General features: G+C 36.0%; 2 protein-coding genes across 2 annotated transcripts; both read left to right on the forward strand.

The window, feature by feature from the left end:
• The first annotated feature begins 292 nt into the window (after positions 1-292).
• On the forward strand, positions 293-15,632 carry LOC129002598 (type 1 phosphatidylinositol 4,5-bisphosphate 4-phosphatase-like). Its single transcript, XM_054430524.1, has 6 exons — positions 293-450; positions 5,558-5,730; positions 6,180-6,389; positions 7,146-7,195; positions 12,901-13,046; positions 14,062-15,632. Exons 1-6 carry the CDS (start codon positions 357-359, stop codon positions 14,145-14,147), a joined length of 759 nt encoding a protein of 252 aa, XP_054286499.1. The 5' UTR covers positions 293-356; the 3' UTR covers positions 14,148-15,632.
• A 2,043-nt stretch (positions 15,633-17,675) lies between these two features.
• On the forward strand, positions 17,676-26,255 carry LOC129004202 (beta-galactosidase-1-like protein 3). Its single transcript, XM_054432678.1, has 11 exons — positions 17,676-17,881; positions 18,270-18,455; positions 18,562-18,700; positions 19,020-19,179; positions 20,287-20,436; positions 21,195-21,341; positions 22,115-22,299; positions 23,471-23,706; positions 24,562-24,774; positions 25,378-25,609; positions 26,139-26,255. The coding sequence occupies exons 1-11, from the start codon at positions 17,742-17,744 to the stop codon at positions 26,205-26,207; spliced, it is 1,857 nt and encodes a 618-aa protein (XP_054288653.1). The 5' UTR covers positions 17,676-17,741; the 3' UTR covers positions 26,208-26,255.
• Positions 26,256-26,762: the final 507 nt, after the last annotated feature.

Below are 26,762 nucleotides of genomic sequence, written 5' to 3' on the forward strand. Positions count from 1 at the left end.
CTACCAGTGTTGCCAACACACATTTAAAAATTAAATAGAACATTCATAAAAAATATGTAGGCATTGTTTTGTAGGTACGTAAAACTTGTTCCACTCCTACTAATAACTCCTATTAATAACATGTAAACCAAATCAGTATTTTATCATTCAAAACTTATCAACATAACTTTTAAGTAATATAGCCTATATCTTAAGCAATAATATAATTTCCAGTTTTCATATTTGAATTTGAATCTGCTATCAAAATGCGTATTTGACTAGACTGAACTGAATGCGAGTCCGAGTGAGCTGTTGATTTGGATTGTGGTGTGTTGGTGATAGCTGTCATTCGTCATTGTCATATTGAAGAAAAGAAAATGCAGGGCGACGAAAAGGAAGAAAGGAAACCTTTGCTTCAAAGCGAAAACAATAGAGGCGGCAATTACGGAAATGGTGAAGACTACATTCCAGGTATTTTTCAATATTAATTGATACAGGGTTTGCCTCTTTCCTAAATATCTGTGACCCGTTGGTACTTAGTAGGCCTTGATGTTGCACCGCTAACATCCCTTTACTTTATCACAAAATGAGCTGTCACAACACGAAAATCTTGGTTCTGTTTCTAAAAAATTACCGTATTAGTTATTTTGATATTGCCACTTGTTTAAGTGTGACACCGTTAACCTCCGTTTAAAATTAAAAACACATTGTAAATCAGTTAAAGCACCATTCTGATTATGTAACTAAGTTAAAATATTATGCAGTTTTTTTTATATTGCTTTGTGTATGCTAATACCATTGACTATACCTATTACTACCTACATGTAACTTAAGCAGTTGCACGCAATATCTAGCTTTAAATAAAAATGGTATCTTTTAATTTGTTGGGGCTAATCCAACCAACTAGGCTATAACTTAAATTTTTTTAAGCCTAGGCTAGGTAGGCTAATTAAGTTAAAATGTATTTTTGATAACGAATCACTGAAACATTCAAAATTAGCTTAAGTTATCTTCGGACCAAGGCTAGTTCTAGCCTAGATCAAGCCGTTTATACTAAAAAGCTTACTCTTTTGGCAAATCAACAAGTTATCCAACATTTAAGTCATGCTACTTAAGCCTCTACAAATAAATTAAGCTTTAAGTTAGTGTAATTCTTATGTACTTCTCGTGAGTAAATTGGTGTAGGCCAATCAGTTGGGAAAAATAAATGAACTGTTGATATGGACGTTTAGGCCTAATCGCATAAATACTACCGGTAGGCCTATATAAGTTAAACTTAGCTAGCCTAGTAACTTAATTATATGACTGGGATGGTGGCGTCGTCCTGTAATCAGCTAACTTACTAGGAGGTCACGAATTGTAAATATTTATAGGCATGCACTGTAGATGCGATACTCCCTGGTGTGAATTAACGTCCGCTCTAGTGAGTCCTACGACTATCCGAAAGACTATCCTGGAAATTAGACCAATTAGTTAATTACAAGGAAAATGTGGTCTGTATTGCACTATAAACTGTAGGTCCCTTAATTGCCATTGGTTGTAGGCCTATGGGCTACAGCTGTGTCTAAGGTACATGTCGGCCTTAGTCACTAACAAGACTTTAAGATCAAGCCACTCATCCTTCACTCATATTTGGGTTTAAATACGCACATACTTTAGTGGCGTCCCCATCTTAAATAATTGATAATTGATAACAGACGTCACATTGAAATAGTATTTTTTTTTCAGTTAGCCTACTAAATTAAAAAATTAAAGTTAGGTACTCATGTTTTCCCCGGAAAATTCAAATAGGCTTAACAGGGAAACTAAGATAAACTATATATATATAGGCCTAGGCTACATTTTTCTAATATCATAGGTATCATATACTAATTTGAAATAACAACTTTGCCAATATTTCTGAATGTTTAATTTTTATGAGGCCTTTCGCCAGCTATGCTGGCATCATCAGACACATCACAAAACTTTTATTGTGTTAATCGAACAATAAAGCCCTGAGGTTACAGAACCTGTGCGGGAAACAAACATTTTTGGTAATTGGAGCAACTCGTGGTTGGAAAGTCCAGCCCGTAAGCCATAGCTGCACCATAAGTTATATTAATATTGTTTACTTACATTAGAGCCAATTACGTCATTTTGTTTTCCTTTACGATCCTTACTCCTTCTGTTTTAATATCTTCAAACGCATATAAAATCACAAATTGAGCACTGATTTTATTTACACATGTGTGGAAGGAAGGTCAGACTTTATGTGGGTTAGTGGCTGCCTTCAATGTTTTGAAGTTACATGCAGACTGTTTTGTGCTATTGAAATAGGTGGGTTAAACAACAACAAATTTCAAAAATGCTGAAAAAGTAATTAGCCTAATTTTAGTAATTGTAGCTTCATTATTGAGATAAATAGCTTATTTTCTCTTACATTTTGTTTAGGCTAGTTAATTATTTTCTTGTTTGGTAAGTTACCATGTACCGGTAGTTTTAAAAATTGTTATTCTATATTTCATTAAATTGTTCATGACCTTAGTCTAGATACAAAACTACATTATTTTGCTCCCATGTGCGACAAGCCAAACAATTAGGTACTGATATTATCAGCTGTGGTGACTTGTTTACTCAGCTGTTATCGTCGTCTGGAGCGTCTATTAGTCATTATGCAATTTATTGTAGTTGTTGATTATCATTGGTTATCAAACCTTGAAAGCAAAGGTTTGGATTCAATTGTTCTTTATAAAACAAGTGCTTACCAATTTTTTATCCATTTGCATTAAAGTAAAAAAAAATCATGTTACTTTATGTTGAGGGCTTATTTGTCTTTTTTTTGTGGCCTCAAGTGCCGATCTCTAGCGATACACCACAAGCCGATAGCCTCGAAAAGACAGACCCCAATGGTCACGTGAACACTCGTGATTGCCACATGCGCACTACAGGCTAGTTGAGAACTGTGCTTTGCACGAGTGCATTTGGATCCAAGTCAGCTACAGAGTCTTCACAAACATTCTCTCTAGAATAAGCATGGTTTACAAAATGCAATTAAAAATTGGGAAGGGGTCAGGCAATTCCCTTTTAACTTATTTAATTATGATAAGTTTTCACCAAGACAGTGGACTGTGTGCTGGTCACATTTGACTTACTTGACTTATTTCCTGTCGCTCCTTAGTGGGAGCATAGAGCATCGAGAAGAGCTCGCCATCCATCCCTGTCTTGCGCCATATCCCTCAGTTGACCCCAGGTCTTCCCGACACTCGAGGCTTCCTTCATTATTGTTCTCCTCCAGGTGTCACAGGGTCTTCCTCTCTTTCTTGTCCCTTGGGGATTCCATTCCAGGGCCTTCTTTTCAATTGCACCATCCGTCTTCCGCAGAGTGTGACCCAGCCACCTCCACTTCCGTCTTCTGATTTCTAGGCTGATCTTTTGTTGCTAAGTTGCCTCCCAAAGCTGTTCATTTGATATAGTGTTTGGCCAGAACACTCTCATTATACGTCTGAGACACCTGTTAACAAACACCTGGAGCTGAGAAGTACTTCGCTGATCCATTTTCCAAGTTTCACTGGCATATAGAAGGACAGACTTGACGTTTGTGTTGAAGATGCGGATTTTGGTTTTCATTGAAATATTTCTATTTCGCCATATTGGGTAAAGCTGAATAAATGCTGCATTAGCTTTCCCAATGCGGCTCCTAACATCTTCCTTTGCTCCTCCGTCTGCTGTGACTTTACTTCCGAGGTATTGGAAAGAGTCGACCTCTTCAATCACTTTCCCATTTAGTTCTAAGGCTTGGGCTACTCTGGAATTCAACCTCATTTCCTTTGTCTTATTTATATTTATCTTAAGACCCACCTCTTCAGCCTCCCTTTGTAGAGAACTTATTAGGGAGAACTTACTTAGCTGGTCACATTTAATTATGATTAATTCCCTATCCCTCCCCATCGTATTACCCATATTTATCATCAGAGTATGCTGTTCACGTAAAATCCTCATAGATTTATAAAGTTGGCTGTAATGATAAAACCTAAATTTATCATTCAGTGCACTTTGACTACAAAATTATAAGGGCAAATACAAATAAAAATCTCAAAAAACTGATTTCTGAAATGTTACACATTGATCTAATTGAACAGTTCTACTGTCATTAAGTATAAATAGGGTTTCCACTATTTGTTGATTAAGTGGTCATTCTAAAATAATATTCTTTATATTATTTGAACTGAGCTATCTTAGATCTTGAGTACAGTAATACTCAATACCAAGGTTATTAGGCCTGTAGCGTGAGTCACCAATTTGTTTAATATTTATTTTCATGTGTTATCTTATCTGGATTTTTATAGGTTTTATAGTTCAACTTTTATCTTCAATGCCGTTGTGCTATTTTAGTATCTTTTCAGTTTTTTAAATGTTTATTTCTAATCAGTTTAACATGATGTGGTTTTTGTCAATCTTGTGCATCAGTTGAAGACTTTAAGCCCTATTTTCATCATTTGAATGGTTTTTTTTTTAAGGAAACAAAAATATTGTTTTAACTTAAAAGGACAAGGCCTTACTATTGAAATGAGGACTATTGCTTGTTGCCTGATGTTGTAACCAAATAATGAAGACTAGGACAACTAATAAAAGCAACACAGTAAATCGTACACACAGATAAGAGCAAAACCTTATTCATCATCACTCTAAGCGTTTCCGGACACTAAATACTTAATACTTTTTTTATACTTTTCAATGAAATGGCAACCATATGAAGTACTGTAGGTATTTTAAGCCAAGTGGAGATGATTGTAGGACGAGTGGCGCGACCTTGTAGTCTTGTTATTGACTAAGGCCGACATATTCCTTAGACACAGCTGTTAATTAATAGCCCATACAGCTAATGGCAACTGAGGGACCTACAGTTTATAGTGGAATCCGAACCACATTTTTGCCTTTGGTATGGCTATACAAATTGGTCTAATTATCAGGATAGTACTGCGGATACTTGTAGTACTCACCCGTGCGGACGTTAATCCACACCAGGGAGTATCACATCCACAGTGATAATATCCACAATTCGTTACCTCCTAGTAGCTGGATTACAGGACGACGCTACCCGTCCCAGTCAAATATACAAGGAGACTTGGAAACCTACTCCGTCAAAAATGCCTAAACGTAGTTTACACTTGCTACCATGTCAGGTCATATCATGATCATAACTAATTATATTGATAAGCTTATATCAATAAATTATGTAGTTTGGTAAAAGAAAAACCAATCTCCCACCCCTCCATGGATTATGAAATTTTTTTATTTGTTGCATAAGTCTGTGCTTATTTTTATAAGGATTAAATCAGTTTAGGTTGGGAATGAACAGTCTGAAAGTACCGGTAGTGAAATGAAATATTGTGTTGATTTTTGTATTTAGTGACTTTTGTGCTAAACTTTGACTTTAGACCTTAACCTTGCGTTTTACCAAACTGTATGCGTGCCTTAACCCAATATTTTATTTCCTACAGTACCTTCAGTTTTTATAATCCCCTCACATGAGTGTTTTGCTTGTTTGCTAGACTACCTAGTGTTTTGCATGTGATGCTGTAGCAAGGTTTTGTTCCAGGTGGAGCCACTACAGTGTCCCCCGTGGGTCCAGATGAGCTGCCCCCTCCATACCAAGCGGCACTGCAGGGCGGGGGCCCCATGGTCACATGTCGCGTGTGTCAAGCCATGATTGATGTCAGCGGCAAGAAGGACCAACATGTTGTCAAGTGCAACACATGCAATGAAGCCACAGTGAGTATTATTAGTCCTTGCAGTAGTCCCTAGATAATTTTGCTTGTTAACCGGATTCAGAAGTCCAGGCCATCGAGATGCCAGTTAAGAATTAGAGTGACCATTAGTAAATTTGAGACGGATAAAATTCCTGCAAAAAACTCAGAGTCTAGATGCGCTGACTTTGACATTGTTTTGTTGTGAGCAGGTGGTGTGTGCTTGTATGTGAGTTTCGTGTTTTGTTCCCAGATTTGTTGCCTCTACTGGAGTAATAGTGTAGTCCGGTGCTGTGCTTTAATTCATACTGAACACAATAAATTAGAATTGTTATAATTGTATTAAAATCAATCTTAATATCAAATTATATGTTGTAAACTAATAGCCTACCATAAGGCTGTGATTCTTCATTTAAGGGAAAAGATTGAGTCTAAATCTACTCTAATCAGCTGTAACATTGTTCTTGCCTACAGCCAATAAGGAACGCCCCGCCAGGCAAGAAGTACGTGCGCTGCCCTTGCAACTGCCTGTTGATCTGCAAGTCGTCGTCGCAGCGTATCGCTTGTCCTCGGCCCAACTGCAAGCGCATCATCAACCTGGCTCCGAGCCCGGTCACGCCTCCTGTACCCAACCAGCCGGGGCTGTGTCGCGTCAGCTGTGTACACTGTCACGATACCTTCCTGGTAATGTACCACCAGTACTCGATGGTATGACCTATCTATCCATATAAATATATATTCACATTTAAGTTTGCGTCTAGGCCGGTAAGAATCAAGAAACTGTATTGCCGTAGATCTATACGACACAACATAGGCAAATTTAAAACTTTAAATAAATTAATAGATTCTAACAATTACAATTAATTACAACATAATTTATCCCTCTCTTGTAATTTTATCTCTCTTGTTGTGGCTATGGAATGTTTTTCTAAAATTTAAATCTGTAGTATGTAATTTAGTTCTAAGTCAAGTCTAAAATAGTTCTGATTTTTTTACATTAGCTAACCTATATAATTTTTGTAGGTCATATGGACTGGAAAAAGACCAAAATTATATGTTGGTTACTCCACTTTTCCAATTTAAAGTTAAGAAATCTCAGCCGCTTCATTTGTTTGTCCATTCTAAATCCAAAACTGAACCCTTGCTGTTTTATTTGTTTTTAAGGAAAACTAAAAAAAACCTACGTGTTTTCTTTTATAAGTTAAGAACTAAGTGGTGAAGAAATAAGTACCTGATAATCTCCATGTTTATAATCTTACTTGAACATTTCAACATTTGTGTATTGTTCTAGAATGTACTCTTTACTATCCAGATAATCCTGTTATCTACAAAAAAATCCCCAAACCTCTATCCTTGTGCCCAAGCTTAGATCATTGAACTTATATTTCTCAATTCCATTAAAATTAGAAGCTGTTTACTAAATAATAATTTTTTTTACAGTTCAACACACTGACCAATGCTCTAGCCAGATGCCCGCACTGCAGAAAAGTGTAAGTTTACAGTTTTTTTTTAAATTTTGTAAAGAATAACAAAAAGGTTATAACTATTATTTTGAGTGTAATATATTTACAAATTTGATTTGTAGTTTAATGGAGTTGTCATGCATGTGGCTGTTCAAGAAGTTCCTTAACACGTTAGCTGCCACGTCACCCCGATCGGGGTGCCACCAGTTGGCTCGTATGTGAGCACTGTCACCCCGATCGGGGCGACAGTTGTAATTTGTAAGGGTTTTTTCTTTGCCGCTATTTGACAGTCTTTGATGTTCAACGGCAGTCAAACATTGTTGCTTATAAATACATACTCCAAGCCAACTAGATATCAATGTTATATTGCATTCTGATGTTTATAACATGTCCAAACTTACGTCACAAAGAACTGAAATGTTGTCACCCCGATCGGGGTGACGCTATTTTTTTCAACAATTTTATCTACTCTTTATTGAAATATATACCATAAAATGACGTAACTTTTATCTTATTCAGTTGGTGTTTTATTTTATACGGGTTTTTTGTATCTTATGACTGAAATTATGTCCTTAACCAAAACATAAAAGTAAGTATTTGGGTTATACTGATGAAAAACATATAGGCTAAGAAAGAAAACAAACATATTTTTTAAATCTTTTATGTCAAACTGTAAACAATATTACATTGCTAAAAAAAACTAAATATATGTATAATAATGAATAAAAACATGACCATTGTTGCTGTGCTCGCTCTCTGACATTGACAGGAGGGTAGGTTGAAAGTCAGGGTCGATGTCCATTTCGTCGTCCCTGTCTGACTCATCACTGTCTTTAGCACTACCTCCCAAAAACCATCACTCAGAACTCCAAAATCTAGTTCACTTGACATTGGTAAACCCAAAAAACGTTTGATATCTTCATCACCAAGATTGTCACTCATATTGGACAAAAGCCACAATACACTATGAAAACCAACACGAAAACTAGGCTATATATAGCTAAAAAGTACAACACAAGAAGAAGTAAACATAACACAGTCGAGTAATAAGCAGGTGTTGTTGTCTTCACACGCCAAAATGCCGCTACTGCCAACCGAACAAAATGAAATACATCCCAAATGGTCGAATTTCAGTGTCACCCCGATCGGGGTGACAGCGATTTTTTCCAGCAAAGTTTGACTGAAAACAATCACTGTCACCCCGATCGGGGTGACACTTTTTCCGCCATTTTCTTTTAGTAGTACGGCGGATTAGCTAACCTATTGTGCACTTTATGATAAAAGCACCAAATTTGGCACAGAGGTAAACCGATGTAATATGAACAAATTTAGATGTGGAGCCATCGGCCAACTGCCCCCTAGCGGCCGTGGCGGCCATTTTTCAAAATGGCCGATACTGTATAGACAAAATACAATAGAAGTAAGATAAAATTGTCAAAAAAACGTCCGATTTTGATGAAATTTGGCACAAACGTGTAGGATAGCATCAGTGAGCTTGAACTAAAAAATCAGAATGATCAGACCATTGGATGCGATAGCACCACAAGTTTTATGGGAGTTGACATTTATCAAAAATCGGGTTTTTGCATTTTTTACAATAAAATCTTTGAAAGATGAAATTAGGACTTATTCCATGTTAAAGAGCTTAAAAAACAAACAATTTAGTTTTTTGGATCATCAGCGTAGGTTAGATGGTTGTGGAGAAAATGTAAAAAAAATTACCTTAAAATTCCTCATGCTATTCTTATGGATACGTTGTCCTATGTTATTCTTATGGAGAATATATAAAATTACATAAAATTAAGCTTATTTATGAATATATTTCGATGAAACTTGGTATTTGGCTTTATGTGGTTATAGTAAATAGATGTTTGTTTAAAATACCCCAGTTGCACCAAACCTGCATACTCAGCACAATGTGAAACCTGGCAATATATCAGCTACAATCGTAAAATGAATATAAATCACTTTCTTGATAAAAATCGGTTAGACATTCACTGAGTACGTAGGTGTTCTGTTACAGGGGTACTTTTCGACGTTTTTGCTTTTTGTTCCTGACTTTTGTATCTGTTATAAAAACGTCGTATCCGAGAAGTCAACGGTTTCCTTGGTCACAAGATGAGGGTTAAAATAAATGGACGGTGGCAGGACCAGAGGTTGCAAGGCTCATTGAAGAGTTTAAGTAATCTAACCAAGACCAGTCACAAAACACAAAGCATCACAACCAGTCCTCAAGTGTACAGACATCTTTCCAAAAAGACGTCCAGTCCATGATAAAAGTGAAAGACTTTGGGAATCCATTTAAAGAAAATAGTCAAGATCTGTTGGTACTCAACACCAAGGAAATCACACTACCTCAAGCTGTAGCTGACATGAACCTCTTCTCTCGTCTGTACATCGGATGCCAGAACCGAGATGGGAATCTAGACGAATTCTTCAGACATGAAAACCAAGCTTTCCCTCCTGCACTATCGGATAGGGTTAGCATCCGGTTTGGTGTGAAGAGTGATCCTCTCGCATGTCTAGAAGACTTCAGTCCGCCTAGGTCTGAGATTCCTTTATCAAACTGCATTGTCCTAGACGGAGCAGTCATAATCCAACTGCTGAAGCCTGCTACGGCAAAGACCTTCAATGATTATGCCCAATAAGTATTAGTGCCTCACATACTCTCAAAGCTTCATCGCGCCAAACGAGGGCAGCCCTAGAGCAGCACGTTCGAAGAGCAGTAAACCAAGGCGGACATGTCTGGGGTCAGGCCCTGGAACCTGCGCAAACACCGCCATCACCAATTGTTTTTCTTCAAAAACATTTTCCGACACCCCTTGTTGATATCGTTGTCCGTGCCTGTTCTGTCATATAGTGGTATGACAAACCTTTCAATGGAGTGCATGGCGTCTTCAGTTACACGTTCTGGTGCAGTTGAGAGCAACGTGAGCGTCTGGAAGCTCAGGTAGCACTTCCACACTGCCCATGCTGTCCTCCTTCCACGTCCGGCGAAGCAAGAGACCGTTTCATAGCCCGTCAACGCATGGAACATCGGTAGAGCATCTGCCTTGTCAGGACCCAGAGCCCAAGCAGTCTCATGGGCCGCAAAGAAGCGGAAAGTCTTAACCCAGCCGAAGGACACCCACACATCAACTTCCGTATTCAAGGTACTTGCCAGCGCCACTGCCAGGACAACAACATCGGTGGCAACTGTGCAGATGAGCATCGTCTTGTGGTCATTGTGAGCAGCGTGAGCGGCATGCAACACAATGCGGGTGTCGGCCTCCTCGTAGTTGCAAGGAGCCAGTGATGAAGTATCCACAAGCGATGACTTTCTCAAGACATCATCTCCTTTAGTGATGAACAGCTCCTTGTGTGCAAGATGTAATGAGTCGTAGAGGACGTCAGAGAGGAAAGCGAACTGTTCTGTCTTGTTTTCTTCAACTCTGAGGAAGCTGGCCCAGTTGTTGGGTTTAGTTGAACCACCCACCACTCGTCTACCCCATTTCCCCGCCTGGCTCTTGCTGTACATTTCAACAAGTTGTTAATGTAGCTGTCCCACACTAGATCCAGTCGCGTGGTGTGATGAAGCTTTGAGAGTATGTGAGGCACAAATACTTATTGGGCATAATCGTTGAAGGTCTTTGCCGTAGCAGGCTTCAGCAGTTGGATTATGACTTCTCTGTCTAGGACAATGCAGCTTGATGAAGGAATCTCAGACCTAGGCGGACTGAAGTCTTCTAGACATGCAAGAAGATCACTCTTCACACCAAACCGGATGCTAACCCTATCCGATAGTGCAGGAGGGAAATCTTGGTTTTCATGTCTGAAGAATTCGTCTAGATTCCCATCCCGGTTCTGGCATCCAATGTACAGACGAGAGAAGATTGCGATGCTTTGTGTTTTGTGACTGGTCTTGGTTAGATTACTTAAACTCTTCAATGAGCCTTGCAACCTCTGGTCCTGCCACCGTCCATTTATTTTAACCCTCATCTTGTGACCAAGGAAACCGTTGACTTCTCGGATACGACGTTTTTATAACATATACAAAAGTCAGGAACAAAAAGCAAAAACGTCGAAAAGTACCCCTGTAACTGAACACCTACGTACTCAGTGAATGTCTAACCGATTTTTATCAAGAAAGTGATAAAATCACTAACTTAAAATATATTCATTTTACTACTGTAGCTAATATATTGCTAGGTTTCACATTGTGCTGAGTATGCAGGTTTGCTGCAACTGGGGTATTTTAAACAAATATCTATTTACTATAACCACATAAAGCCAAATACCAAGTTTCATCAAAATATATTCATAAATAAGCTTCATATGTAATTTTATATATTCTCCATAAGAATAACATAGGACAACGTATCCATAAGAATAGCATGAGGAATTTTAAGGTAATTTTTTTACATTTTCTCCACAACCATCTAACCTACGCTGATGATCCAAAAAAACTAAATTGTTTGTTTTTTAAGCTCTTTAACATGGAATAAGTCCTAATTTCATCATTCAAAGATTTTATTGTAAAAAATGCAAAAACCTGATTTTTGAAAAATGTCAACTCCCATAAAACTTGTGGTGCTATCGCATCCAATGGTTCAATCATTCTGATTTTTTAGTTCAAGCTCACTGATGCTATCCTACACGTTTGTGCCAAATTTCATCAAAATCGGACGTTTTTTTGACAATTTTATCTTACTTCTATTGTATTTTGTCTTTACAGTAGCGGCCATTTTGAAAAATGGCCGCCACGGCCGCTAGGGGGCAGTTGGCCGATGGCTCCACATCTAAATTTGATCATATTACATCGGTTTACATCTGTGCCAAATTTGGTGCTTTTATCATAAAGTGCACAATAGTTTATAATATCCTAGCTAAACCGCCGTACTATAGGTATTTGGACAGATAACATTATAACTAACCTAGATAAGTATAAATAACATCATATAACTAAAATATTACGTGAGCATATAGTTGGCAATGCAACAATCCCCCCCGAAAATAGCCTTGGCAGCTAACGTGTTAATTTATTTTTTAGGATTAGAGTTCAGTTTTCATGTTAAACAAAAATTAAGTATTCGGGGGATTACAAATAAAAACTTGTGAAATTACAAATCTAGGTGATCTTGTAGGTCTTTCCAGTGCTGTAAAAAATGAGGTGCCAGAACTGTAACCTATTTAATGTGATAAGTAACTATTTATGCCAATATTATTGAGGTTTCGGAATGTTGTTCCACCGCGTTCCTCTGCAAATCGAGCACTGGTTCTTACCCTCGTAAGAAGTCATGTACTACAAGAAAAAGTAGTTGTAAATCAAGAATTGCTTCACAATAAAGGAATTCTTATCTATTTATTTTCACTTCTTAAGTATTTTTTATGTTGTGTGAATTTTTAGCTAACTGCGCTTTATCATTTTCCAAACATGCATTTTAATCCAATTCATTAACTGTCATAGAATAAAATATGTTTATAGTCCTCGCCACCCTAAGTTGAGGCAGCCCAAGGCCGCACGGCGTATATCTAGTGCGGTCTTTGGCTGCCTCAACTTAGGGTGGCGAGGACTATAATGTACGTTTACATGATACATGATACATTCATCAGATTTTTAAGACATTATGACGTAACGGAGTTTGATATCATCACAAAGCGTTGGTGACAACAATTTGAAACAGTTAATAATTTACTTAAACATTTTTTTCAGTTTTTACTTTTTTGAGAATCATTCATTTTCTTTGTTATAGGTCATCAGTGGGTCCAGACTTTGCTCGTGGAAGAGCAACCTTTTTTATTGTTTGCGGATTGGTGTTTCTGTTGATTGGAATTGGCGTCACTGCTGGCACCTACACATACGCCAAGAAAAACGGTGGAGTCTATGTGGCATATATAGGTATGTTATGTTGTCAAGTTTGTTCTCAATATCTACTTAGCTGACAGTAATCTGTCGCATGATAGTCCGATAATTATAGTAATGATACTCAATATAAGTCATTGTCCGATAGTACACAGTTTGTGTATAGTCAGTACAATGATTTTGTTGTGTTCCAACATCACAGTGGAAACAACGTGTGTGATTGTTAACTTCAAAGTGCAGGATTTAGCTGTTTACAGCCCGTGTCGTCTCTCCTGTTGTTAGAACGTTCCATAATCTTGTGCAGTAAGCAATATTACATTACTTATTTACTTACTTACTGCTATGACCACTTGTACCCAAGCTGTTACTTGGTCTCGCCAACTCGTCGCCAGTTCTCTCGGTCCTCCGAATCTTCCTCTACTAGTGTCATCTTTTCCATATCTTTCCGGACTTGATTCCACCACCTAGCCTTTGGTCTACTGGTCTCCTTCCCCTCGGATCTCCCCTTAGTACCTTCTTCAACAAGCTCTCCTCATTTTCTCCTCAAGAGATGGCCAACCCACCTTAGCATTCTGCTTTTGGCCTCTCTTACAATATCGTGGTCTCGGAATGATAAATATTAAATTTTCTGTTTAATTTATGATGTTTACTTGATTACATTACTCAACAGGAATTTCCAATGTTTGCTTGGATTAATTTACATCTACTTAATGTTACTGAAGTGGAACCTGTAAACGGACTAGCTAATGAAAAAAAAACATTGTTGAACAAACTATTCTAAGAGTTTGTTACAGTCTGCAATTCAATTTTCTCCCTATTTTTGTTACTTTGAAAATTTTAATATGAGTTTAAAGGGGCTGTTGTTTACCATTAGTTCCCCTTTCAGTGTGGCTTAGTTGAATAGTTGGCTTATTCGGCAGAAATTGGTAATTTACATCAGTGCACTTTTTTGATGGCTCAATTCAACCTTGTTAATAGTTTTTCCCAAATTTGTATAAAGTCATAACAACGGAATGAAAACATGTACTTAAAACAAACTGGTCTGTTTCAGGAGCCTTTATTCTGGCGTTGATCAGTTTTCTCCGAAGCTTCTACTACTGCTTCATGAAAGTCAGCGTGATCGATGGCCCAATGTAATCATTCCAATCTCTTATATATCCTAGTAAGATTATCAACTCCCTGACACAACGTACTATAGCCTATCTTCATTAATTTACCGACAAGATACAGGACACGTTGTTATTTGCATGGTAAATTCAGTTTTACAGCTTTAATAAACTGATAGTTTTACTGAAGTAATATATAAATACTAGGTGTAATGAAGGAGACGATCCATATATTTTTTTCTAAGTAAACCCAGTCAAATACAGTTTGCTCTCGGCAAACATTTTATCATTGACTGTGCCTCTGCCTAAATTGTACGTTTGTCAGATTCGTATGTGTGGCATTCCATGAAACCAAGGAATGGATCAAGAAATATCTGTATAAAAACATTGCTTTCGAATATATTTGGTTCATGAATTGTTTTGTAAATACAAATTACGAAATGGATTTGAGTTTTTTTCACATCATTAAAGTACCAATAAATTGACTTGTCGGAAAACTAACATTAGTTATAGACTGGCTGCAAAGCATTTTAGGTAGTTTTGTTAAGTTGTATACTCCTAGTCTGATATTCTAATCTGAAAAATTAAGTTTACTCGAACATGAACATCAGTAGAACCCCGCTAATCCGACTGTTTGCATAATTTGTCTGTGCCATCAGTGGCAATGTTATTGCGATGATATCGTTACCATTTCCCATTGGTTCTGTAGACATTATCACCGTGCACCGTCTCCCTCAATTGCGGATAAAATATTGTTTATCCCCTGCGGTCACAGACGCATCATCAGCTTCATCCACAATCATGGAAACGTAACACCATCCACCGTGATTGCGGCCAAATCTAGGACATGTCTTGTGATAACGAAAACATTATCATCATCTACCACGATCGTAGCAAAATATTTAACGCCTCCCTCTGGCAGGGGAACATTATCATCGTCTTCCCCAATCGCGGAAAACCCCTGAGACTATTTGGTAGTAGCACAGGAAACATCATAAGCTGCTCCCGCGATCTTGGCAAAATCCTCTACGGACCTGCTCCTTTGTTAATTCGACCTTTTCACTGTTCCGGCCAGTGTCCTGGTCCCGTAGGTTACGGAATAGCAGGGTTGTACTATATTTGATTTCTCTTTCTGTGGTTGTGCTTGATGTCAGTTGTCATTTCAAATTTATTTTTACCAAATATTCCAAAAAGCGCATAAGTTGTTAGAATTTTTTTAGTTTGTGAATACTCATGAAGCAGTGCATATACAGTATGAACTAGGAATTGGAAGAAAGTTAGTATTTTGCATTGCAATTACTGTTTAAAGCTAAACCATGTCTGATTGCATAAAATTTGTTTTTAATTATTTTAGCGGTATAGAGCATTTTTATTAACAGAGTTATTATTATTTATTGTTATCTTTTCTAGCTTAAGTGTATTATTCAATCTATCATATCGATGCAGTGCACGAGCGAATGAGAAAAAATGTATGTCCATATGTGATAAAAAATAAAAGTTTTCTGTATTATTAAAATGTTCTAAATAATTTCCATCCTCTTCTCTTTAGTGAAAATGTTTAAAATTAAAACGAATGAATTAAACCATAGATAAAACATACTCTCTTGTATTGCTTAGTCTATGATTAAACTCTCTAAAAGCTAAAAGAAGTAGGTGAGTTTGACCACCTGTTATTGAAAATATTTGAACACATATTACATGTAAAAAATCCACTCAAAAGTCAGACATTCAAATTAGAGCAGTGGAAATAGTAGTGGGAGTAGGTATGTTAAACCACAGAACTAAATTTATTTTAAAAGAAACAAGTTTTTGTGTATTTTATTATCATCCCCAGTGTCATTTTTTTGTTTTGTTTTAAGACAATGGCCCAACCCCTAGTCTTGTTACTAGCCAACTTACATCTTGTTGTCTTGCTTGTTACTTTTTGTTAGCTATCATCATAAGTTGAGAGTCAAATGAAAACGGCCTTTGGATATAGAAATGATCGAGCTTTTAATTAAACTAAAGACCTTCAGATTTGAAGGCAAGCACCACAAAAACTCTATCCACACTATTGCCTAACATGTAACATTTTTTATTGTATATAATTGTGTTATTTTCAGAGTTTTTACTGATATTATTTTTTTATATGTATAAAGGCACTATTTTTGTAGTGAAACATATGATTGAAGACAATTTGAATGCTTATTAAACCTGCAGTGCTTACTCAATACTATATTTAACACACAGCACTATGAATCATACTTCATCAGTCTGATAAAATGATTAGATGAAGAGATAAAGCTTCGTGTGGAGAAAACCAAGCATTACAGTGTTAACTTGAATCCCACATCTTTGTGGTTTGTCACATGAGTTTATTTGAAGACATGTGGACAATCGTAAGTTCAGTGTTACTTTAAAATTTTACTACTTTGCAATAAACAAAAATGAAACTCGGCTTCAGTTGTGGTTTTTGTAGTACTTCAAATATTAGCAATATCTTCAAATGGAATTCTAAAAGAGTTACTTATTTAAAACTGGCTGGTAAGTGAACTGTTTAAGTTTTTAAAATTTTATTGGTTTTTTACATTTTTTTTAGTTGCTTAGAAAGTTAATAACGATGGGTCAACAGGCTTTAGGATTTCAGGACATTAGTATGTACAATCCAAATACAATGTTTCGAATGCAGTTGAAATGTATTAATTTTTTAATTGTTTATTTATTTGTTTCCTCAATTAGCTATTTTTATAATTATAACTAATTCTAAGAAATTAACAGTATCTATTTGAAACTATACGTTAAGTTAACTAAATTTTAACTATTGTGTAAAATTGATATTTTTTATATTGGTTTATCAATGCATTAAAAAAAAGGCATTTAGTGTAATGAGTTCTTCCAAGTAGAGAAAATATTTCTTACGTGGTACTTTGTATACTTCGTTAATGAACCTACAGATTAGGGTGCCTTCAAATAATTAAATGAATGAATTTATTTCTTGCAGTATAAAACATATTAATATTCATTATAATCCTATAAATCACTTGGCCACTAAATCTATAGTGGACTATCCGTAAAAGATAGAGTCTTTGCGCCTAAAAAGATTCAGATGAACCTGCTGATCTCCCTAAGCGTACAGACTTTGCCAGTTTTATGCTCATATAAGATTGATGAAAATCTGAATTGTATTAAATTATTCTAAATTGTATCAAAGTATGGGGAAAAAACTTTGTTCTTTTCCCTTCAATTTGACGTTCAAATCATTTAATTATCTTAAATAGTCCCCAAGCAACAACGACCGTTTAAAATCCTGGCATTCTTTTATAAACACCCTGTATTTCTTGTTTCCTTGTCTGAAGAGTGAAGAGTATACAAATAATTTAGATAGATTTCCTATGTGGGAGCAGGCCACATAAAATGCTAGAGGTAAAGCCTTCCCCCTCGCTGAAACTTTTTATGTATATACTTCTGTCTTGCCATCACAGGCTATGGACATTTTCAACATCCACTCCTAGAATTGTATTTTATACACCTTCCCTATGTTACAGCACCATTATTGCTACTATTGCTGTACTTGCTAATAAACAGGAGAGTCCCAAACACATTATACAGACATTACGACATCCAGGAGACACAAAATGAATTCTCAATGTCGCCTTCTGGTTTTCTGTTGAATGGAAAACCTATAACATTGACTTGTGGTCTCATGTATTACTTCAGAATTCATCCTGCATACTGGAGAGATAGGCTGAAAAAACTCAGAGCAACTGGTGCAATCGCTGTCAAAATGTAAGTTTGCTTAGTAAAGATAAAATATTAAACATTTAAACTTAATGTGAGATATTTTAATGTACACACTTTCAAGTCAAGTTAAGAAACGAGGTGTAATTGAAATGCAAGTACCGTACAGTTAAACTTTTGTTACCCGAACTCTTACTATCCAAATACTCTCATTTCAATGTGTGCCAATTATGTCCATGTGTTGAGAGTGTATTATACCGTCACATCAGGCAAGTCATCTGCATAGGGCCACTGTTCTTGAACAATCCTATTACCTGGATTTTTGATTATTCGGATTGGATCCAGACCTAATTGATCCAGATGGAAATCTACTGTTCTTTTTCTTTTTCATTGCACTGCCACTGCTCTGTCGTACTTATCAACATAATAATTCCAGAATGGTGCCTTGGAATTTGCATGAGCCGTACAAAGATGTTTACGATTTTGGGAACAACAGTTCAGAAATGTCCCAGTTTCTTGATGTGGTGAAGTTTATTCAGATAGCCAAGCAAGAAGACTTACTTGTTCTGGTGGGTTTGGGGCCTTACATCAACGCCGATGTGGATTTAGGAGGCTTACCCAGGTAAAGAGACATTTTGTGCTAATCATTTTTAGAATCAAGAGCTATATGATGGTATTTTAGAAATCTCAATTCTACCTAAAAGTGTCACATTTTGTTATTTTTGCAGTTATTTGGTCGGAGAAAGAATCAAAATTAGAACTTCACAGTCTGAATTTTTAGCTCGGGTGGATAGGTTTTTCAAACTGTTGTTGGATCATTTAAAACCTCTTCAGATAGAATGTGGTGGCCCAATTATCATGTTTCAGGTAACAGTTTTAAAATCGTATTTTTATCGTTACCTAAGATGTTGGTGCTAAATAAAAAAATGCTAGTATTACGGTTATATCTCTAGAAACCTCATTTCAGAAATATTATGTTGTATGTTTTGATTGTAAAATCTCAATAGTCAGGAAAGAAAAGGTCAAATGTCAAGAAACGTATCTCTTAAACCTACAATTTGTGTAATTCTTTTCTTTTTTTTCTAAAATGCCTGAAGTAAAAATTTTTTTAAACTTGCCAAATTTTAGTATCTGTAGTCAATAACTCTAACACAATCTACATAATTGGTATTTGATTTTTTAACAGCTCGAGAACTCTTATGGAATTGTTAGAGAGAATGAAGGTGATGATCAATATATGCTTGACCTAAAAACAATCGTGGAACAAAACGGAATAAAAAGTCTTCTCTTCACATCAGACTCAATCAGTGCTACGATGGATAGAAGATCTTTATCTCATTTGGGAGGTATGACTTATGAATCAATTTTATGAATCTTGTTATCAAATCCCCATTTTGAGGTGTTGCCTCCCGGATTACTTAACAATTATTATTATAGAGGTTAAATACCTTGTTGCCAACGTAATCCTCAGTCGTCTGAATGGCAAGCAGTTTCAATACTCTTGTGGTGTCATTGTCAAGCCTTAAACGTATAGTGTTCGCTAAGGTTCGAGGAGGTCATCAAGATGTAAGTGTTATCAAGACTTTTTGAAGACCTCCTAGGAGCGACAACTACACGTCTAAGGCTTGACAATGGCCCATTAAGAGTGACGAAACCAGTCGCTATTCAGACGACCAAGGGCATTGGTAACCCCCTAAAACTCCTTTGATATTATCCCCTAGAATAGTTTTCGAAAACCTGTTGTGCCACAGAAATTGATTTATTTAATTTTTATATATTTTATTAGGTTTTCCTGTCATCTTATGAATCTAAGTTTATTTAAAGTAAGTTTCTGGTGGACACACATTGTTGGGATGGGTAGTTAGCTGCAAAATGTAAAATTTGAGGTGCAACTTACAAAATGAATAATGAATAATGAATTTTATTTCCTCAAAAACAAACAATCATCAAATCATAAAAGACAAATTCACACAAACAGTTCAATGTTTATTTTATGTGGATTGTGGATTTACCTTTCAAGCTCTGCCTCAGGTGAACTCCTCATGAATCTCACACCAGAACTGACAGACGGAACTCAAACTCTCAATCTACGGGATCGATCATCAATTGTTCCAACAAGTTCCAAACCTACAATGTCAACAAACGTTTTAAGCATTTTGTCGTAAACTCTGGTGCAAATGTGGTTTTAGACCCCTCGGCCATTGATTAGATAACTAAATACCACACTAACAACACTGATAAACCAAAAGCCCAAGCGTCAAAGTTCTAAATTTGACTCTCAAAAACATACAGTATGTTCGGTATAGCTTTCAGCCGTTTTTGTCAGGTCTTGCATGGATAGTTTTAAATAGAAGTTTGGTTAAGTTACTCTTGTGTCCAATATATTAGCCCTTGGGGCTTAAAGGGACAAGGCTAATGCCTTAAAGTTAACACTACAAGATCACCTTTATTAGTGTTACAGACGACCAATTCAGAGACAGATGTTCTGGCGCAGTTGGAAACGCTTCAAACCCTACATCCTCACCGTCCTAAGATGATTCACCTAAGAACTGGCTTTCTGGACCATTGGGATCGGCCCCAGCATAATGCATGGCTAGCACATGGTATCCACTTTTTAATGCAATGTTTACATTTTTAATATTTTCATTCACAAGAAAATAATTGATGTACAATGAACTCCTTGTTTGGAAACTTCAGGACCAAATCCTCGTCTGCAAAAGTTATACGTGATAGTAGTGAATAAAAATGATTACAAAATAAAAATTGTGTGAGATAAATTTAAATATTGTAGCCAACTAAAGGCTTTAAAAGAATGAAGTGATAAAGTAATGGTAAAAGTGGTGTCCGTGTGTAAATGTATTAGTCGTACACTTGTGACTTTGTAAAATATCTGAAGTTTGTAACGAACAAATAAATGCGAGTGGGATTTTACTGTTCATTACCTGTTTTTGTACAAATCTTTATAAGTTATTTTGTGAATTTTAAATTGCACAACCCTTTACTATCATTAATATTAATTATTATTTTATAAATGCAAGATTATCAAATAAAGATACTAATACACCTCAAAAATTAAGACCAATGTTACTAACTAAGATAGGATGTTTTTAATCCATTTATTAAAAGTCCAGTTATCTTTTATTATCTCTCCTATAAGCAGTGCTCGATTTGTAAAAAAAGAGGTGCCAGAACTGTAACCTATTTCATATGATTAGTACCTATTAATGTACATATTTATGCCAATATTTTCATCTTTCCAAAAGAGAGGTACTGGAACTCCGTTCCTCTGTGTTCCCTCTCAAATCGAGCACTGCCTAATAAGCCTACCATAATTGCGGGTTTTACGTACGTAAATTTTCAGAGTTTGAAGCTGCCTTGAATGAAGCTATCAACTTCCCTGCGTCTGTGAGTCTCCATGTGTTTCATGGAGGGACAAACTTTGGATTTACAAGTGGTGTAACATGTGTGGACACTCCGGACTCATACCATCCACAGATCACTAGCTACGGTGAGTTTTAGCATTCATTATATCATATGTCCTATGTAAATGTCTATGTAATATAGGTTCAATCAGGTAGTACTCTGGCTGTGTAGGTGATAACTGAACTGGACTTTAGCCTTGTTGTCATCAGTCACTCATACCATTTCAGTAGCCAATATTGTTTGGGCCTGAAAATATCAAGGTTATGCTGTGTGTACATATTTCCAAAACGGTTGCAATGCAAGGATGTACAATTGGGGTTTTATTATTTTGCTCGTCGACACAGTTGCTAGTGCACTCACAATACAATAGTTGGTCAAAAAGGCTGAAGAAAGTGGTAGCACTTTTAAAACTGAGAAATAAGAAGTAATTTCCCAAATGTTTGGATTAATCCGACAACTCTTCCAACTCTGCTACTTCCAAAACTCAACATTTTCTTGTGTTCTCAATGAGTTTTTCATCTGTATTTCTAAATTTTAAGGGTACTGAGAAATGTTGTCAGTTTGACCTAGAGAAAAGTCTGAAGCTTTTTGATGATTCAGAAATGGACTAAACAGTCCTTGAGCATTGGGCTTTCTAGTGGTCCTGACTAATAAACCAGCTCATCTTCAAAAACAAAGCTGGCATCTCATTCATTCATCTTTGCATTAAAATGCGCTTTCTAGTGGGTGAGCCATCTACAATCTAGTCTATGATCAGTTTGAGTTCTGGCTTACAAGCTATTAGCATAGCTCTTAAGCTACTCTGTACCAAATCTAATCTCAACTTTTTTGTAGTCTACAGTAAAGTTCTGATTCCAGATTACGATGCTCCTTTGACTGAGGCTGGGGACTACACTCAGAAGTATTCCATCGTCTTGGAGGTGTTCCGATCAGTTCACCCGTCTCTTTACCACCCTCCCCCACCTGCTTCCTCCCCTCGGACACTTTCTCTCTCCCTCCCTCTCACAGCTGAGCTGCCCTGGCGTGACATTGTACAACAGCTGGTAAATGGTTTGTAGTTTTATTGTTGTTAGAGTAGCTTATTTTAACTTCACAAGTCTTCAATATCTAAATTTTAGTGTGGGAAAAAGTAGACTTAAGAATAAAAGGGAGAGATAAAAGAGAAAAATGTTTAGTGTGTTTTATAATGTAACACCAGTTATTAAAATTGTCATTATCGATCGTCTTCTCTCATTTGTGCTGATAAGCTTCTTCCATCCTCGACTCAGGTAGATTGAGACGATTTGACGATTACATCCTTCCTCTTCCAACTGCTATAGAGGTTCTCATTTTAACATTAGGTCCTCTTTTATGGCAACTTACTATTTCTTTGTGGTTATCCAACTCTTTTTTTTCTATAATTCAATTTCTCACGTTAGCAAGATTTTAGTTACTTCTTAATAAACCATCCTTTTTTATTTAACTAACCCATCCTGATGATTATTTTACTTATATTTTTCTGTCACATTTTCCAAAATTTTGCACACCAATTATGTTAATCATCCTTCTTGTCTTGTAGCTGCACATTCTCAGCAATTTTAATTTTACTTTTGAAACTTGTATTCAGCTTTTGTCCTGTTTGTTGAGGTAGGGTACATGTTTAGAATATACTTCATTGTGGTCTAGCCTCTGAATACTATGACACAATAAATAGGTTATATTACTTCTTGTATCGCCAAGTGATTCTGTTGAAGTCAAACTAGATACCATGGTTTCAAGCGCTTGTTCGCTCATTATTAAGTTTATATGGACATAAAGCATTGTCAATCCTCTTTAACATATATTTTCTGAAGATTTTTTATACATAAGACAGAAAACACATAAAACATTTAAAAACTGTGTAGCCATAGTTAAAAACACGTTAGACGACGCGTGCTTGTTGCCAACAATATTCAACCGACTCCACGCATGGGTTATCCAGAAAGGTTTTTTATCATGGTCATGCTGTTTTAAACGTGTTTTTGTGTGTTCCATTCATATTATGTACGACGAATCTTCGCTCTGTCTGTGTTGAAGATGATGACATGCTTAATGTGCATGTGATCTTGAAAATGAAGCCATAAAGCTTCGAAAAAATTGTAGTTTAACCCCATCAAAATCACTTGGCAATACAAAAGGTGGTATAACCTATATATACCAAGTTATTTTATGAAATGTATTTGTTTATTTACGCAGCCGCAACAGTTAACAGAGACCAGCCACTTTGTTCATCTGGAGGATCTACCTGCCGTGGACGGACAGAGGCAAAGTCACGGATATGTTCTGTACTCCTTCAGAATAAGAGTGTCCAGCAAATGCAGGATGAAGATATTCGGCCGCAAGCGAGACATCGTCATGGTTCTGTTAGACGGAAAACTGATTAGTCCGTCAGACATTACGGAAACTAACCACTTTGGCTTCTGGGATTCCGAGTGAGTAATGTGATCCAGTAAAAAAATCAAGAAGAAAATAATAAATATTTAATAAACGGTATCAGCATTCTGGCACATACTTTCTCCTATGAGTTTGTCAACAACCTTTATCATGTGTAAGCGGTGAAGAGTAAATATACGAAAAATGGGATTTGTACAATATTGTTCAGAACTTAAAGGAATATAACATTCTAAATTTTTATCAAAATCGTTCGGGCCGTTTTTGGGAAAACCGATTTTTCCGTTATTTTATGGGGTTTTCATGGGAAAATAACATAATTCACAATAACTTTTGAGCCGTAATTATTACAGAAATGGGATTTGTACAATTTTGTTCAGAATTTAAAGGACTATAACATACTACATTTTTATCAAAATCGTTCGGGCCATTTTTGGGAAAATCCTATTTTTCTGTTATTTTATGGGGTTTTATGGGAAAATCTCCATTAAAAATCAAAATTTCTCAAAAATAAAAAAACATCAAAATTGTAAGGACCATAACATACTATGTTAAATCAAAATCGGATTTTTTTCTAAAATCTTATTTTTGTTATTTTATAGGAAAAAAATATGGTGTAATATGTGTATTTTTGATTTTAGTTTAATATTGACCCCCAACAGAGTGTCCAGTGTATTAATGTGAATACACAATGTGTGTAGTAAAATGAAGTAACAACTTATTGAAAAATACAGCATATTTTATGTCACATCCAGCTGTAAAAATTTTTAAAAATTAGGGGAAAATAAAACAAACATACAGAGGGAAATGGCATCTATTTTGTATTAACATATTTAACTAATCTCCCATGGATAATCTATTCTTTCCTGTACCTAAATTGAACTGATCATTTTTAGTCTTGATGAACTTGACTGTCCGTCATATCCAGGAACCTACCTGATGGAGCTCTTGGTAGAGAACTGCGGAAGATTGAGTTTTGCAGACAGTCTAGAATGGATGACAGAAAAGAAAGGAATGGGACCAGAAAACAGAGTGGTTTTCAAAAATGCTGTTCCTGCAAGTAAAATCAACATAACTGGAATGCCTTTCCTTTCATCTTGGGTTTCTAGGTAAGCCCCTGTATAGTCACTGATTTGTTTACCTTATACGCATGAATTTGTTTTTATTGACGTTGATTAAATAAAATATCCTACTTCATCACATATTTATTCACTTTGTCTCATGAACATATTTCAGTTAGTTGTCTATCTTACTCATCCACCCACCCATAAACATTGCACCTACTGCTTTGAAATACTAGCCTTATTTATAGATCTAATAGGTAATGTTTGTGGTAAAAAATCATAATTTCAATTTTTTTCTTTATCCAAAAATTAACGGATAAGGCCCTAGCCTAGAAAATCTTTTGCTAAGGACTTGCAGTCCATACTGTGTACTCAAAAGTAAGTATTCATCAAACCTAATTGTTTTGTCACTTTTTTATCTCAATGCATTGAAAACAACATAAGTCGTAGTAAATAAACCTATTTTACATTTTGTGTAAATAAGGGACTAATCCCTTTATTTTGTACATGACAATTTTAAAATTGTTCCACAAAGGAAACTAACGTTACTATGTGGATAAATGTATGATATAAGAAAGAAAATATTTTTGATTCATATTTGTTTTTATTGACCAGGAATTGACAAAAAAGTACTGATTGCAACTACAGTTTGACAGGTTGGAAAAGTAGAATAAGCTACGAAACTAAACCGGCTCCAAGTTTTGTGAGAACCACATTTGAGCTGACTAGAGACGAAATCACAGACACGTTCCTTGAGATTGGTAACTGGCGGAAAGGTTTTGTGATGGTGAACGGTTTCAACATCGGCCGATACTTCTGCAACAGTCCGCAACAGGCGTTGTTTGTCCCAGCGCCTCTGTTGAAACCTGGCAAAAACACTGTGAGTATCTAGAAGTTCAAGTTGGTCTATATATTTTATTTTACTAAAATCCTCCTTGTGAATCAAAAAGATCATCAGCTATGTACCTGTGAAATTCTGTACTGTGTATGTACTTGAAGCTGTGAAGGTGAAACTCGAATAATGAGTTACATATTTGAGTCTGATTAAGTAGACATGATACATGACATTATGACATGATTAGTATAATAGACTATAATAGTCTATATACTATTATAGTCTGTTAACAAAATTTAGGTGGTCTCAGGGGAAGTTCCCCCCACATTTTCTTTCTTAATGTTGCAACTGATTGACGTTTTGGCAAACCTCAGCTATTGCCTCATTATTTTAAAGCTAGGATCAAGTGGAGGGGATAGATTTCTTACCCTAAAACGCCTAAACTTTGTGATTAACATTTACAGCTTAAAAGTTTTGTCTGTAGAAAATAAAAATGAATGTTATATATAACACAGAAATGGTTCAAATGTTTAACAAATGCCACAAAATTCTTAAATTGATGTTGATTTTTCAGGTTATTATTTTTGAACATTACTTCAACCCAATGTCGATGAAGTTTAGAACTGAACCTCTCTTCATCTGAATGAAACAAATATTCAACCTTCTTAGGATTGGTCACAATCATCGACAGAGTGCTACATTGTAGTAATTAAATCAACTTTCTGTTTCAATCATAAAATGTGTTCTTATTATTTACATTGAATAATTCCCTTCCCATCCACAGTATTAAACTGATAATGCAAGTTCTAGAGCTGATGTTTTGTTGCAGGATATTTAAAAATTGATCTAGATCTAAATACTATTTTTACCTTGTATGTTTGTAAATACTAAATAACTTGCATAATCTTGTCACATCTCAACAAAATATGTCAATTTAGGACATGTTTTGGTGTTAAAACAACATCCTCATCTTTGGTTAGGTATTTGTAGAGTACGCTTGATCAGTTGTTGGTTGAGATGCTGAAAGAATGGGTGCTCCCCCCCTTTTAGTTGCCTCTTATGAAACAGGGGATACTGTACTGTGCTGTCTATATTCTAAAGCCGGAGCCGCATGGTGACTATGATCTACAGTATGCTTTAATTTAATGTTGGTATTATATATTCAAATTTACATTGTTGACACAACCATAAACTCCAT

Source organism: Macrosteles quadrilineatus, unplaced genomic scaffold (assembly GCF_028750875.1).
Source record: "Macrosteles quadrilineatus isolate MER2022 unplaced genomic scaffold, UCM_ALF_1.0 Scaffold_9__3_contigs__length_116548681, whole genome shotgun sequence".
NCBI lineage: Eukaryota > Metazoa > Arthropoda > Insecta > Hemiptera > Cicadellidae > Macrosteles > Macrosteles quadrilineatus.

Excerpts from the sequence above, each read along its gene's own strand:
- LOC129002598 (XM_054430524.1), top strand. The coding sequence starts at position 357 with ATGCAGGGCGACGAAAAGGAAGAAAGGAAACCTTTGCTTCAAAGCGAA. Across the intron at positions 6,390-7,145 it reads ACTGTCACGATACCTTCCTG|TTCAACACACTGACCAATGC; the intron begins GTAATGTACCAC and ends TTTTTTTTACAG. Across the intron at positions 13,047-14,061 it reads AGTCTATGTGGCATATATAG|GAGCCTTTATTCTGGCGTTG; the intron begins GTATGTTATGTT and ends GGTCTGTTTCAG.
- LOC129004202 (XM_054432678.1), top strand. The coding sequence starts at position 17,742 with ATGTCGCCTTCTGGTTTTCTGTTGAATGGAAAACCTATAACATTGACT. Across the intron at positions 20,437-21,194 it reads TAATGCATGGCTAGCACATG|AGTTTGAAGCTGCCTTGAAT; the intron begins GTATCCACTTTT and ends GTAAATTTTCAG. Across the intron at positions 21,342-22,114 it reads TCCACAGATCACTAGCTACG|ATTACGATGCTCCTTTGACT; the intron begins GTGAGTTTTAGC and ends TTCTGATTCCAG.